The following is a 15,314-nucleotide window of genomic DNA, read 5'->3' on the forward strand; positions in this document are numbered from 1 at the left end:
ACTGGGAACAGCCTATATTCTGCGACAATATAATAATGTTCGCAAGAACATTGTTAATAAAATTCAGCCATCCCAGGTCCTTGGGAAGGACTCGATGTCTGGATAAAACAAACCAGTCAATAGCACCTGTCTGACTGTGTAAACAACAACAGCAATAAACATTCCACAACACTCTACAGCTGAGTCAATGGGTGAGATGACTCATTTCTATATACTTAAACCAGAACTCTTGCACCAAATAGCTTACAGAGATTTTGAAGACTGTGGCTTCTTCGGGGCTATTTTGTTTTATTTAAGTTATCTGATTTGTGAATAAACTGACACAAACAGAAGTATTCTGTAAATCTGTGTGTTATGTGCTTTATGGTGGTGTCTCATAAGAACATAAGAACAGCCTTGCTGGATCAGGTCCAAGGCCATCTGGTCCAGCATCCTGTTTTGCACAGTGGCCCACCAGATGCCGCTGGAAGCCACAGGCAGGAGTTGAGACCATGCCTTCTCTCCTGCCATTACTCCCCTGCAACTGGTACTCAGAGGGATCCTGCCTTGGAGGCTGGAGGTGACCTATAGCCCTCCGACTAGTAGACCTCTCCTCCATGAAGTTATCTAAACCCCTCTTAAAGCCATCCAGGTTGTTGGCTGTCACCACATCTCGTGGCAGAGAATTCCACAAGCTGATTATGCGTTGTGTGAAAAAGTACTTCTGTTTGTTGGTCCTAGATTTCCTGGCAATCAGTTTCATGGGATGACCCCTGGTTCTAGTGTTATGTGAGAGGGAGAAAAATTTCTCTCTATCCACTTTCTCCACACCATGCATGGTTTTATAGACCTCTATCATGTCTCCTCACAGTCGTCTTTTTTCTAAATTAAAAAGCCCCAGGTGTTGTAGCCTTACCTCATAAGAAAGGTGCTCTAGGCCCCTGATCATCTTGGTTGCCCTCTTCTGCACCTTTTCCAGTTCTACAATGTCTTTCTTTAGATGTGCTGACCAGAACTGTACGCAGTACTCCAGGTGTGGCCACACCATAGTTTTGTATAAGGGCATGATAATATTAGCTATTTTATTTTCAGTCCCATTCCTAATGATCCCTAGCATGGAATTGGCCTTTTTCACAGCTGCCGCACATTGAGTCGACACTTTCAACAAGCTGTCCACCATGACCCCAAGATCCCTCTCTTGGTCAGTCATGGACAACTCAGATCCCATCAGTGTATACTTGAAGTTTCGTCCCAATGTGCATCACTTTACACTTGCCCACACTGAAACCCATTTACCACTTTGTCGCCCACTCACTCAGTTTGGAGAGATGCTTTTGGAGCTCCTCACAATCTGTTTTGGATTTCACTACCCGAAAGAGTTTGGTATCATCTGCAAATTTGGCCACCTCACTGCTTATCCCTGCTTCTAGATCATTTATGAATAAATTAAAAAGCACCGGTCCCAGTACAGATCCCTGGGGAACCCCACTTCTGACTTCCCTCCATTGTGAAAACTCTCCATTTATACCTACCCTCTGTTTCCTGTCTTTCAACCAGTTACCAATCCAAACATGTACTTGTCCCCTTATCCAATGACTGCTAAGTTTCCTCAGGAGTCTTTGATGAGGAACTTTGTTGAAAGCTTTTTGAAAGTCCAAGTATACTATGTCAACTGGATCAACTGGATCCACACACTTGTTGACACTCTTAGAGAACTCCAAAAGGTTGGTGAGGCAAGATTAACCTTTGCGGAAACCATGCTGTTTCACTCCCATCAGGGCCTGTTCTTCTAGGTGCTTTACAATTTTATCCTTGAGGATGCTTTCCATCAATTTGCCTGGAACGGACGTTAGGCTAACTGGCCTGCAATTTCCTGGATCGCCCCTGGATCCCTTTTTGAAAATTGGTGTTACGTTTGCTACTTTCCAGTCCTCCAGAACAGAATCCAATTGCAGGGATAAGTGATATATTTTATCTTTCTGTCACCATAATAACTAGCCTGATATATTATCCAGAGCTGGCTTTGACATTAAAAATAGATGTTTTGAAATTCCTACTGGAAACAAAATCATGCTATAACTATCAACAATAAGTTCTTAGACATAAAACAATAAGTTCTTCTATTCTTAGACACCATAATTTTATTTTGAATTAATCATTATTCATTATTTTTATATTTCATACTTAGGGAAAATATGGGAAGTTTAAGAGATATGTGGCTCATAGCACACATGTAACAAACGTTCGTTGGACTCATGATGACAGTTTACTAGTCAGTGTTGGAGGTGGAGACACATCTTTAATGCTGTGGACTCATGAGATGGAAGGTCATCGTGAAACCAGGCAATGTGACAGTGAAGAATCTGATCTCGATTCTGAGGAAGATGGTGGTAAGTAAGCATTTTCAAATACACATTTTAGAAAGCAGATTCAATTTGTGCCACAAAATCCTTAGGTTTAGGAATTTTGCTCATATCATGTTATGAATCCCAGTTTGAAGACTCCACTTTTCCAGATTCAACATGTGTGTTAGTATGGTGTTTTACTTATCTGAAATGTAACTGTATCTGTTCTCATGCTGGCTGGCATCCAGCACCGCTTAATGCGGGTGGCACTGATCCACCTGAAGCACCAGTAAGATTGTGCTTTTGCACAAGAGTGCAAAAAAATCAAGTAGTGCCCCCGCACTCTCGAAGTGCTAGTTAGATATGAGAAACATCACTGACAGTTGAGCGACATGGTTCTGATCTAACTAGGAGTTCTGGAGTTCAAGTGTGCTACTTGAGGTGCATGTGCTCTTTGGCAAAAGTACAAGACCAACCGTGCTTCACTATGACCCCACACCAGCGTTATGCTGCACAACATGTGGGCTTTTCTTTTTATTCTCTCTAATGCTCTGGAAGGAAAACACTAATGTAAACAATATAATAATTTGTTTTTAGTTCTAATAGTTCTTGTGGTTTTAAATATTTTCTCAGGATATGACAGTGATGTCACAAGAGAAAATGAAATTAATTACACCATCAAAGCCTTATCAACAAACATCAGACCAATGTTTGGCATCAAGCCTCATCTGCAGCAAAAAGAGCCTTCAATAGATGAAAGGTAACATTTTGTTATTTTTTATTTTTAAAATATTTTTATTTATAAGAAGATAAAAAGAAATAACATGGTTACATTATCATCTCTTGAATTTCCAACAATTGGAAATTGTTTGGAGAGCCAGCGTGGTGTAGCGGTTAGAGTGCTGGACTAGGACCGGGGAGACCTGAGTTCAAATCCCCATTCAGCCATGAAACTAGCTGGGTGACTCTGGGCCAGTCACTTCTCTCTCAGCCTAACCTACTTCACAGGGTTGTTGTGAAAGAGAAACTCAAGTATGTAGTACACCGCTCTGGGCTCCTTGAAGGAAGAGCGGGATAGAAATGTAAAAATAATAAATAATTATTATAATTATATATGACATATTACATATGACAATCCAAAGTTCCGCTTCCACCCTTTGCCAGCCTTCCCCTTCACATCAGATATTGCAAAGAGATATAAATAATGTGCTTGTCAACTCTCAGTATTAAAAAAAAGCCAAATCTTGGGTGTGGATGTTGACCCTGTGCTAAATTGTAATTTAGAAAGGTAACATTTAACTTCAGGGAGGAAATGTGTAACTTTATGGCGCTGTATATTATTTTATTTATTTTTACATTTATATTGCGCTCTTCCTTCAAGGAGCCCAGAGTAATGTACATGGTTATGTTAATCATCACAACAACTGTGTGAGGTAGGTTCAGCTGAGAGATAAGTGACTGGCCCAGAGTCACCCAGTGAGTTTCATGGCTGAACAGGGATTTGAACTCAGGTTTCTTTAGTCTTAGCCCAACACTCTAACTAGAATTATAGAGGTGTGCTGCATGTGTGAAAGAAGCTGAGAATTTATTTTCATTTGCATGGACTAAGTATTTAATCTCAATCTTGAGATCTGTCATGGATCAAGATCCCTTCTACCTGAAAGTTTATTTCTATCATGGCATTCTGTTAACTTTGAAATCTAGTTCCCTGAGACAGCATGAACTCTTCTGGAACTGGTTCTCCAAAAGATAGTTCAGGCAAAAATGAAGAGATGTGGATTCACCTTCCTTTTCTTTATTGTTTATTAAAAAAAACATACAAACATGTAAAAAAGTTCAAAATCATTTACATTAACATACCATTTATGTCAAGGTAGCTTAACTTGAAAAAGAGATCGAATGCAAAAGCTTGCTTTAAAGCAGATGCAGTTGAAAAACACAATGAGACAAGTCTCATGATCGGTGAGACCCGCCTTCAGAGGGTTTGTGGGGAGAGTGGGCTTAGCCTGCTCTCCCCGCAGACGATCCCCAGACAACACAGGGCAGCCGGATCGGCCGCCCACACAACTGCCGATGGGGGCTGTGGGGATCGGGGGCTGCATGGCCCCTGGAAAGTTCCAGAATGCTCCACTCGAGTGCCCAGGGCATGCTGGAGAGGCCCACAGGGTTGGGAGGCTTGTTTCAGCCTCCCCCCAGGGGTCTCCTCATGTTCTGTCACAGCATGGAGCTGCACTGCAGCAACACAGATCAAAAAGATGGGGTTAGCTGAGCACTCGCTCCACTAACCTCGACTAAGGGGAGGGGGAATTAGGAGAGTTTGCTGCCGGGAGCTGTGCAGCTCCCGTGGCAGCAGATGATCAACAAAAAGCGGGCTAGGCTCCCTTAGCCTGCTTTTTGCTGATCGTGAGAATCTCCTCATAGCCAAAGGGCTAGGCACAAACTTGGATCTGTAGTTTTTCAGAGAAGTTCTCTGCTCTCCATGTATGGCCCTTGAACACATTGACAACTATACTGTTTGGGCCTCACTTCCCTCCTTCCTTTTCATAAACAAACTTGTTGACTGAGACCAAATGATCTCTGTAGGGATCCATGGTCCCTCACAACTAGGTCTTCTGAACCTGCGCAAGAGCCTCCACAGAGAAATCTATAGCTCCGATTAGGTGCTCTTTTTCCCTTTAAGGCATAGGGATAGCGGAGCCTATAAAGCAGATTGTAGAGTGCCCCCCACTCTTTGGTTCCTTCTTGTCTGCCGCTTGTGCTGCCTCGTGAAGAGTCTGCTCCTTTCCCTTCATTCCTGTGAAGAAAGTAAGATAAAAAACTTTGACTGGTTTTTTGGCTTGACTTGGACTGCTTCTGACTACTCTATTTTCTCTGTTTTCCTCTACGTTTTTGACTCGGACTGGCTGTCTATTCTCTGGTGTTTTTCCCTCAAAACCTGTGACCTCGGACTGTTTTAAGGACATTCTCTACTTAGCAATTTGATATTGGAAATCTTTCTCTCATTTTTTGGCTGATTTGGACTGTTTTTGATCTTGATTATGTCTTCCCCCAAAACTTTTAAACGGTGTGCTACATGCAAAGGCACCATGCCCACTTCGGATGGCCATGCCGATTGCCTTATCTGTCTAAGTGATGACCACAAAAACAGTACCTGCAGTTAAAGGACATGCAGCTGCCAATTATCTGACCTTTTCTTATTCTCTGGGCCTCTCACTGAAGGCCACACAAATTCTCTGCCCAGCAGCATATATAATCACTAAGTAATAGCGATCTCCGCAAAAATTCCTGCTTTGTCATTCTATGCAGAAAAAATATATCTAATATATATTTAGGAGTTCAAAGAGCTGGTTCTCATCTACAAAACCCTTATGGGCTTAGCACCTGTCTATCTCCAGGATTGCCTCTCTCGGCCGGATGTATCCCAGCCTGTGAGGTCTTCTCAGCTGGCTCTTCTTAATGTCCTGGGCCCTGGTGTAGTGCATGGTGCCTGGGCCTTTTCTGTGGCCGCCCCTCTTCTTTGGAACACTCTTCCACCCCCAATTCATTCAGCCCCCTCCTTGCCTGCTTTTAAGGCTCTTCTTAAGACCCACCTGTTTCACCAGGCATTTGCAATAATAATAATAATAATAATAATAATAATAATAATAATAATAATAATAAGAAGAAGAAGAAGAAGAAGAAGAAGAAGAAGAAGTAGTAGTAGTAGTAGTAGTAGTAGTAGTAGTAGTAGTAGTTCCAAAAGACCTAGAAGAACACCTCAACACCATAGGGGCCACAGAAATCACCATCAGCTAATTACAAAAAGCAGCTTTAAGAATGGCAACTTGAAGAAAGAAACAGAGGGTTTAATACTGGCTGCACAAGAACAGGCACTAAGAACAAATGCAATAAGAGCAAAAGTTGGAAAATCAACCACAAACAGCAAGTGCTGCCTTTGTAAAGAAGCAGATGAAACCGTGGACCACCTAATCAGCTGTTGTAAAAAGATTGCACAGACTGACTACAAACAAAGGCATGACAAAGTAGCAGGGATGATACACTGGAACATCTGCAAAAAAGACAAGCTACCTGTAGCCAAAAATTGGTGGGACCATAAAATTGAAAAAGTTGAAGAAAATGAAGATGTAAAAATATTATGGGACTTCCGACTACAAACAGACAAACATCTGCCACACAATACACCAGATATAACTGTAGTCGAAAAGAAAGAAAAACAAGTCAAAATAATCGACATAGCAATACCAGGGGATAGCAGAATAGAAGAAAAAGAAATAGAAAAAAATCACAAAATGCAAAGTTCTACAAATTGAAATTGAAAGGCTGTGGCAGAAAAAGACCAAAATAATTCCAGTGGTCATTGGCGCCCTGGGTGCAGTTCCAAAAGACCTTGAAGAGCACTCAACACCATAGGGGCCACAGAAATCACCATCAGCCAATTACAAAAAGCAGCTTTACTGGGAACAGCCTATATTCTGCGATGATATCTATAATAATTGACAATAAAATTCAGCCATCCTAGGTCCTTGGGAAGGACTCGATGTCTGGATAAAACAAATCAGTCAATAACACCTGTCTGACTGTGTAAACAAGAAATAATAATTAATATGCTGCAAGTCCATCAAACAGTAGAGGAGGAGAAAAGAGGCCTTGAAGACTATATAAAGGACAGTGAAGAAGATGCACTTAAAATGGTCAATAATGCAAAACTATTCAACACCAATGAAACAAAGCAGGCCTACAAGAAAGAACAAGTCAAGAACCGAGCAGAAAAATGGAAAAATAAGCCACTGCATGATCAATATTTGCACAGTAAAAGTGGAAAATCAGACATCACCTTGACCTGGCAATGGCTTAAGAATGGCAACTTGAAGAAAGAAACAAAGGGTTTAATACTGGCTGCACAAGAACAGGCACTAAGGACAAATGCAATAAGAGCAAAAGTAGAAAAGTCAACAACAAACAGCAAGTGCCATCTTTGTAAAGAAGCAGATGAAAACGTGGACCACCTAATCAGCTGTTGTAAAAAGATCGCACAGACTGACTACAAACAAAGGCATGACAAAGTAGCAGGGATGATACACTGGAACATCTGCAAAAAAGACAAGCTACCTGTAGCCAAAAATTGGTGGGACCATAACATTGAAAAAGTGGTCGAAAATGAAGATGGAAAAATGTTATGGGACTTCCGGCTACAAACAAACATCTGCCACACAATACACCAGATATAACTGTAGTCGAGAAGAAAGAAAAACAAGTTAAAATAATCAACATAGCAATACCAGGGGATAGCAGAATAGAAGAAAAAGAAGTAGAAAGAATCACAAAATGCAAAGATCTACAAATTGAAATTGAAAGGCTGTGGCAGAAGAAGACCAAAATAATCCCAGTGGTATTTGACGCCCTAGGTGCAGTTCCAAAAGACCTTGAGGAGCACCTGAATACCATAGGGGCCACAGAAATCACCACCAGCCAATTACAAAAAGCAGCTTTACTGGGAACAGCCTATATTCTGCGACGATATCTATCATAATAACAGCAACAATATTGATAATAAAATTCAGCCGTTCCAGGTCCTTGGGAAGGACTCCATGTCTGGATAAAACAAACCAGTCAATAACACCTGTCTGACTGTATAAACAATATAATAATAATAATAATAATAATAATAATAATAATAATAATAATAATAATAATAATTTAAATTAATTGTTATTGGTGTTGTTTACTGCCTATAGTCTTTGGAGGAGGCGGTATATAAGAAAATTTTAATATTACATAAATATATATGTAGGAACCCAAATGCACAGATATTTGAAAGTATGAATAGTGGCATGATCGGTAACAAAATAAAGATGGAGTGAACACGGGGGGAAAGCTGAAACAGAACTTGAGGCTGTGGACCAAATAACTGTAACATAGAAGAGTGAATCCAGATGCTGAATCTATTGCATACCAAAGTTCAACCCAAGGAGTCCTGCAAGGAGACTGGAACAGGATTGCAGGGGAACAAATAAGCTAGATAGACATGCAAGCTTAGCAGAGACAACTAGAGGTCAATGAGGGAGCACAAGGTAAAGACCCAGGATTGACATGGTATGATTGTTTTGATGAGATGTTAATACATTTTTATTTTAAAAGAAATCATGTTTCATTTTAAACTTTACAGAGATACCTTATTTTATAGCTGCTTATATAATATTATAAATGTTTGCAAGAGGCTTCTTTAGTCCTCACATCTCATTTCATATATACATGTTGAAATATCTAAATGTTGAACTCTCATAAGATACACAAGTACAAAATGATCTGAAGGGTGCATGAAAAATAATATTCATGCACCTTTCAGAAAGTAATCTGAAGTGGCAACCAGGAAAGAGCAGAGGTCTCTGCTTCCAAGTGTTTACTGGAACACACACTGAATTTTACACAAACACCCTTCAGACATAATGAGTGATGCATGTACTGCAATATCTATGTGCAAAATGTAAAATAAAAATCAGGCCTGACACAGATCCTCCTGACAATGAAATGGAAGTTTTTATTACTGCCATTAAAAAACACATAAATATTCTGACTGAATACTGTTGGGTTAGATTTTCAAATATCAAGAGGTCAAAAAGTTTCTTTTTTTGCATTTTTAATTTTTATTGGTTTTTACAATAGTTTTTACGTTTCAAATTTCATTCATTTATCTAATTCTACACATACATAAATATTGACTTCCTGCTTGCGCAGTTCACAATAACTATACATATAAGCCATTGCTATAATAATTCAAAACATACATACTCCACAATACTACTAAATTTTACCCAACTCAGCCTGCTATTATTACTATATTTCAAACTCTACTGAAAAGTCCATATTAGAAAAATAATTCTTTAAGTAAAGCAAAAATGGTTTCCAATCTTCTTTAAAACATTCCAAATTTTTGTCTCTTATAAGTGCTGTAAGCTTTGCCATCTCAGCATATTCCAAATTTTTTATCAACCAGTCTTCTTTTGAGGGCATTTTAGTGTCTTTCCATTTCTGCACATATACTATCCTGGCCGCTGTGGTTGCATACATTAAAAATGTTAATTTTTTTTCTAGAGAACTCTCTTTCAGTTATTCCCAGCAGGAAGGATTCTGGCCTATTAAGAACTCGTTGTATATCATATCCCAAAAAGCCTTTGCCTTCCCGCATCACCACATATGGAAAAAAAGGTTCCTTCACATTGTCCACATTTCCAACATTTTTTGAAACATTTTTATACATTAATGCTAATTTTTTCGGTGTCAGATACCACCTATACATCATCTTATAATTTTATTTTAAAGTATAACATGCAGTAAAATTTAAATCAGTTTTCCATAATTTATCCCAACCAGCCATATCTATATTATGACCCACATCTTGAGCCCATTTTATCATAGTCGTTTTAACCACTTCATCTCTTGTCTCCTCCAAAAGCAACAACTTGTACATAGAGGTCAAAATGTTTCAGTAATAGAATTGTATGACTAATGAATCCCCCCAACACACCCACACAGAGGATTAATTTTAGTTTTCTTTATTCTAGATTTATGATATACATTGTTCATATTTTAATATCCCTGCTTAATTTTTATGCTTCCTGTGAAGGCAAGGGGTTGTAAGGTAAGTGCTTTGTTATAAATTATTCATTATAAAGCATATTTCAGTTCTGATCTAACTGGAAAAAATGTAATTAATGGAAGTGGGAAATATCACTTCCACAAACAGGTACTTTGGGACACAATGAACAGGGTACTATGGATAATACTTAAAATGTGATATTGAAAAGATTCTTGGCAAACCTTATAGCCCTCTGAATTAGAATCAACAAGCCCTGGTGAAGTCTTATTGATATCAGTGGACTTTATTTCCAAGTTGATTATGTTTATTTTAGAGGTGCCTATACTTTATTATATTATATATGTGGTAATGTGACAAGTAGCATTGAGAGGGAGAGGGTAAATATTCTATATGGTAAACAAAGTGAGTCAGATTTACAGTTGTGAGTTGAAAGTTTCCAAATAATCAGTTAAGACCTTCTAACCTTATTCATTTATTTTTATTTATGACGTGTATCCTGCCTGTCCTTCAAGGACCACAGAGCAGCATACATGCTTCTTTCTTCATCCTTTTATCCTCACAACAACCCTGTGAGATAGGTTAGGCTGAAAGAGAGTGCCTGGCCCAAGACTATTTCAACTGGATCACCTTTATCCACATGCCTGTTGACACTCTAAAAGAAATCCAAAAGGTTAGTGAGGAAGGACTTGTCCGTGCAGAAGCCATGCTGGTTCTCCTTGAGTAAGGCCTGTTCTTCTAAATGCTTAACAATTTTGTCCTTAAGTATGATTTCTATCAATTTACCTGGCACATGTGTATGAACAGCATATAAATAACAACAATCCTGTAGGATAGGTATAGAGGCTATTCTGACGATCAGCCAAAATCGGGCTAGGGGAGCGTAGCCCGATTTTGGCTGACTGTGTGAGCCATCGAGCTCGCAGGCAAGCCCAGTGGCTCCCAGGCGGTTAACCCGCCTAAGTACTCCTCCCCTTAAATCAGGTTTGCGGAGCAAGTGCTCCGCAAACCCAGTTCTCAAAATTGTGAGTAGCTGTGGCGCGGCTCTGCGCCGCAGCTCCTCACAAGTAGATCCCGGAAGGGGAGGCGAAAAGCCGCCTCCCGGCTCCGGGGGTCTCTCCAGTATGCCCTGCGCACTTGCACAGGGCACGCTGGCGCTTCCGGGGGCCATGCAGCCCCCAAACTCCCCAGCCCCTGCTAGCTCCATCACAGAGCCGGCAATTGAGTGGGAAGCCAATCTGGCCACCCAGGGCTCCTGCCCTGCTCGTCTGCGGGGAGAGCGGGCTTAGCCCGCTCTCCCCACAAACCCGGCCAAAGCAGGTCTCACGGATCGTGAGACCCGCCTCATAATCATGTAAGAACAAAACTAACAATGTGAAACACAGAGTTGATATAGTATACTTGAACTTTCAAAAACATTTTGAAAAATTTTCTTATCAATGGCTCTTGAGCAAATTTAGCAGTCATGGCTAAGGGGACAGGTTCATGTGTGGATTGGTAACTGGGTGAAGGTCAGGAAACAGCGAATAGCAACAAATGGGCAGCTTTCACAACCTTATTGGGGCAAAGGACCCCAACTTCACATTTATTATTTATTTATTTAGCACATGTTTATACTGCCCTAACCCAAGGTCTCAGGGCGGATGTGCATTAAGGATGTGCAGAACATTCTGAGGGTAGAATGTTCCAACTCAGAAAATTGTTGTATATCGAACAATAGGTTCTGCTGAAGGAGAACCAGCATGGCTTCTGCAAAGGTAAATCTTATCTCACAAACCTTTTGGGGAATTTTGAGAGTGTCAACAGGTGTGTGGATAAAGGTGAATCAGTTGACATAGTTTTCTTGAATGTAGTGGTCATGGGATAAGGGGACAGGTTCATGTGTGGAATAGTATCTGGTTGAAGGACAGGAAACAAAGAGCAGGTATAAATGGACAGTTCTCTAAATAGAGGGAAGTAAGAAGTGGTGTTCCCCAGGGATCTGTTCTAGGACCAGTGATTTTTAATTCATTCATAAATGATCTAGAAGTTGAGGTAAGCAGTGAGGTGGCCAAATTTGCAGATGTCACAAAACTATTTAGGTAAGTGAAATCCAAAACAGTTTGCAAGGAGCTCCAAAAACTGGGAGCATGGGTGACAAAATGGCAGATGCAATTCAATGTTAACAAGTGTGAAGTCATGCATATTGGGGTAAAAAAACCCCAGCTTCACATAAATGCTGATGGGGTCTGAGCTGTCGGTGACTGACCAGAGAGAGATCTTGGAGTCGTGGTGGACAGCTCATTGAAATTGTTGATACAATGTGCAGCAGCTGTGAAAAAGGTCATTTCCATGCTTGGAATCATTAGGAAGAGGATTGAAAATAAAACTGCTAATATCATAATGCCCTTATACAAATCTATGGTGTGGCCACATTTGGTGTACTCTGTACAGTTCTGGTCACCATACCTCAAAAAGGACATGATAGAACTGGAGAAGGTACAGAAGAGCGCAACCAGGATGATCAGGGCCTAGGACACCTTCCTTATGAGGTTAGGCTACAACACCTGGGACGTTTTAGTTTAGAAAAAAGACAACTGAGGGGCAACATGATAGAGGTCTATAAAATTATGCATGGTGTGGAGAGAGTGGATAGAAATTTTTCTCCCTCTCACATCACACTAGAACCATCCTAAGTACTTTTTCACACAACACATAATTAACCTATGGAATTCTCTGCCATGGCATGTGGTGACAGCCACTAGCCTGAATGGCTTTAATAAGGGCTTAGATTAATTCATGGAAGACAAGTCTATCAATGGCTACTAGTCTGAGGACTATGGGCCACCTCCAGACTAAGAGGCAAGAGAGAGCCTAAGAGAGTCCATGCCCTTAGCTCTTGCATGTGGGCTTCCCAGAGGCATCTGATGGGCCACTGTGAAAAAGGATTCTGGACTAGATAGGCTTTGGGCCTGATTCAGCAGGACTGTTCTTGTGTTCTTGTGAGAATATAGCAAGCACTGAGCAACCTGTGATCATGCAAGAGTGAATTGTACCAGAACCACCCTCTTGAGCATTACCATGGGAATTTGTGTAAGAGCAGTGTGGGAAGTTCGAAACTAGGAGGTAGGTAGGGGAGCTGGTCTTGCAGTAGTGAGCATGAATTATCCCTGCAAGGTTCACCCTGGTTTGCATTTGAATGGGAGACTACATGTGAGCACTGTAAGATATTTCCTTCAGGGTGTGCAGCCATAGCTCACTGTGTGTATGCAGGAGGTCCCAGGTACACTCCTTGGCATCTCCAGGTAGGGCTTGGGGAGACTCATGCTTGAAACCTTGTAGAGCCACTGCCAGTCCGTGTAGACAATACTGATCCAGGTGGACCAATGGTCCATCTATGTTCCTAACTGCCTGTGTTATACCATGCGACAAGTAAGCCATTGCTGTTTCAGCAGATGTGCTCTTTAAATTTTTGGATTATTTTTTTTTGCTGCTGCTGCTGCTGCTGCTGCTCCTGCTACTGCTATTTTGATGTTTTATTGAAAATGTAATTTTTGTTATGATCTGCTTTGGGTGCTCAGTTGTGAGGAAAAGTAGAATATTTTAATAAAAATAAAAAGCAATAACCCATAGCAAACCCACTCCTTTGCTCCTAACAAGAGATTTACTTCTCCCTTCCATCTTCCTTATATTACAAATTCCTCTGCTCTCAAGACTCATTCCCCTTCTTACTCTTTTTCTTTATTCCACCAAACCAGGAGTATTCTCCTTTATCTTCAAAATTCATGGCACAATAAAAACTTTCAGAATTTTGTATTTGCGGCCAGCTGGATTCATAAGATGTGCATATTAACAATGTATATGTAGATTTGTAGTGTGATCCATAGGACATCCTGGCTTTTGCACCTGCGCAGGACCTCACGGTGGAATGCTCCAGTTCCTCATGCTCAGTGTGACCATTTATTTTGGCGGTTAGGGCACCCTGTAGCTCCTTTCTGACCACCTTAGCATTTGCCTCATCAGTCTCTGCTCCTTGGTTTTTGGATTAGTTCTGTGAGTGAAATTGGAAGACTTGGTTAAGATTTTTGGTTTGAACTTGGACTGTATTTTGATTAATCTTGGTATTACTGGATGTAAGTTAAGTGTTTTTCGGTAAAATCGGACTTCCGGCTTGACTCTGCTTGGCTCATGACCTTGCTTTATCCCAGTGGACATTAAAAATACTTTAAAGAGATGTAAGGAGTGTGGAGCAAATTGTCATCTACAGACCACCACAATTCCTGCCTCTTGTATCTGAGTGAGAATCATAATATAGGGACTTGCAGGATCTGTACATCTTTTCCCCCACCAGACTCTGAAAAATAGGGCACGTTGTCTCTGAACAGTGCTCTGCGAGCAGGCAGTTTGGCCACTGACTCCTATGCCGTAGTCTCCACAACCATCAAAATTGATGTTGATGTTGGTGTTGGGAGCTGGAGCAGCTGCTCAGCCCCAAAGTAGAAGTGGAGCTTCTACTCCAACTGAACACTTTTCTAAGCGTCTGGTTGAGGTGTCGAGGAGTTCTACCTCATCAACTCACCACAGGAAGCATAAGAAGCATAAAGCTTCTGAGAAGGAGCTGTCTATTTCCCCTTTGGCTAAGAGGCATAAATATCAGGGCTCAGCCACAGCCTCTGCTTCGAGCATTAGTGTTTGTACTCCATCCCCTACGGGTCTCCAAGTAGCAAATTCTCCATCTTCAGTGTTGAAGTTGGAGTTGCACCGTTTCTCAACATCGACAGTGAAACTGAGGGACACAGATACTGCACAAAGGCGAAGTCGACATTGAGGACAAGTTCCATTCAATGGGAAGAGATGTCAAGCTTGACATCGAGGGAGAACAACCATCAACATCTAGAGACGACAGAGTCAGCCACATCTCAATAGGGAAAGGATATCCTTGGCACCCTTAGTGTCAAGAGAAGAAGAAGCTCTACTGTCATCCTCAGAGTCGAGGGGGGAAGCAACTTGACCCCGAAAGACAATGTCTCCTTCAGTGTCAATTATCAATGTCAAGGAACGTAATCCGCTACAAGAGATGGAGGGTGTGTTGGATCAAGTTACCACTCTGTCCCTGTTATCTCTCCTTGACTCCACCAAGAGCATACCATCCACTTCCACCTTTAAAGGGTTTCTCAGCCAAGGTCTGAATGTTGAGGAGGAATTGGATGATGATATTGTGGCTGTGCCAAAAAATCTATCAGTGATGTTAGTGATATTTTGCTCTCTGCCATCCTCCATGCGCATCAGACATAGCTACCTGAGTGTGCAAATAAGGACTCCTCTCAGTGAACCCATTACTGTAAGTGCACAGGTCATTGCGGTTCTCCTGCAGCATAGAACTTCTCTCATAGTCATAGGACTGCAAGAGATTGGGA

The 15,314-nt window shown here is 41.1% G+C and overlaps 1 protein-coding gene across 12 annotated transcripts in view; it reads left to right on the plus strand.

The window, feature by feature from the left end:
• EML5 (EMAP like 5) overlaps positions 1 to 15,314 on the plus strand; it is a 266,795-nt gene that overhangs the window by 186,692 nt on the left and 64,789 nt on the right. For 9 of the 12 annotated variants that reach the window (XR_008313699.1, XM_053285479.1, XM_053285478.1 and 6 more), the window contains 3 exons: positions 2,168 to 2,369; positions 2,958 to 3,084; positions 9,949 to 9,963. Coding sequence is in view for 11 of the 12 variants with exons in the window: in XM_053285479.1 (XP_053141454.1) it covers positions 2,168 to 2,369; positions 2,958 to 3,084; positions 9,949 to 9,963 (344 nt within the window). In the remaining variant the exon portion in view is untranslated. The remainder of the gene's footprint in view (positions 1 to 2,167; positions 2,370 to 2,957; positions 3,085 to 9,948; positions 9,964 to 15,314) is intronic. The other 3 variants (XM_053285470.1, XM_053285473.1, XM_053285474.1) reach the window with 1 other exon arrangement.

This window comes from Hemicordylus capensis, chromosome 1, assembly GCF_027244095.1.
Source record: "Hemicordylus capensis ecotype Gifberg chromosome 1, rHemCap1.1.pri, whole genome shotgun sequence".
In the NCBI taxonomy this organism is placed as follows: Eukaryota; Metazoa; Chordata; class Lepidosauria; order Squamata; family Cordylidae; genus Hemicordylus; species Hemicordylus capensis.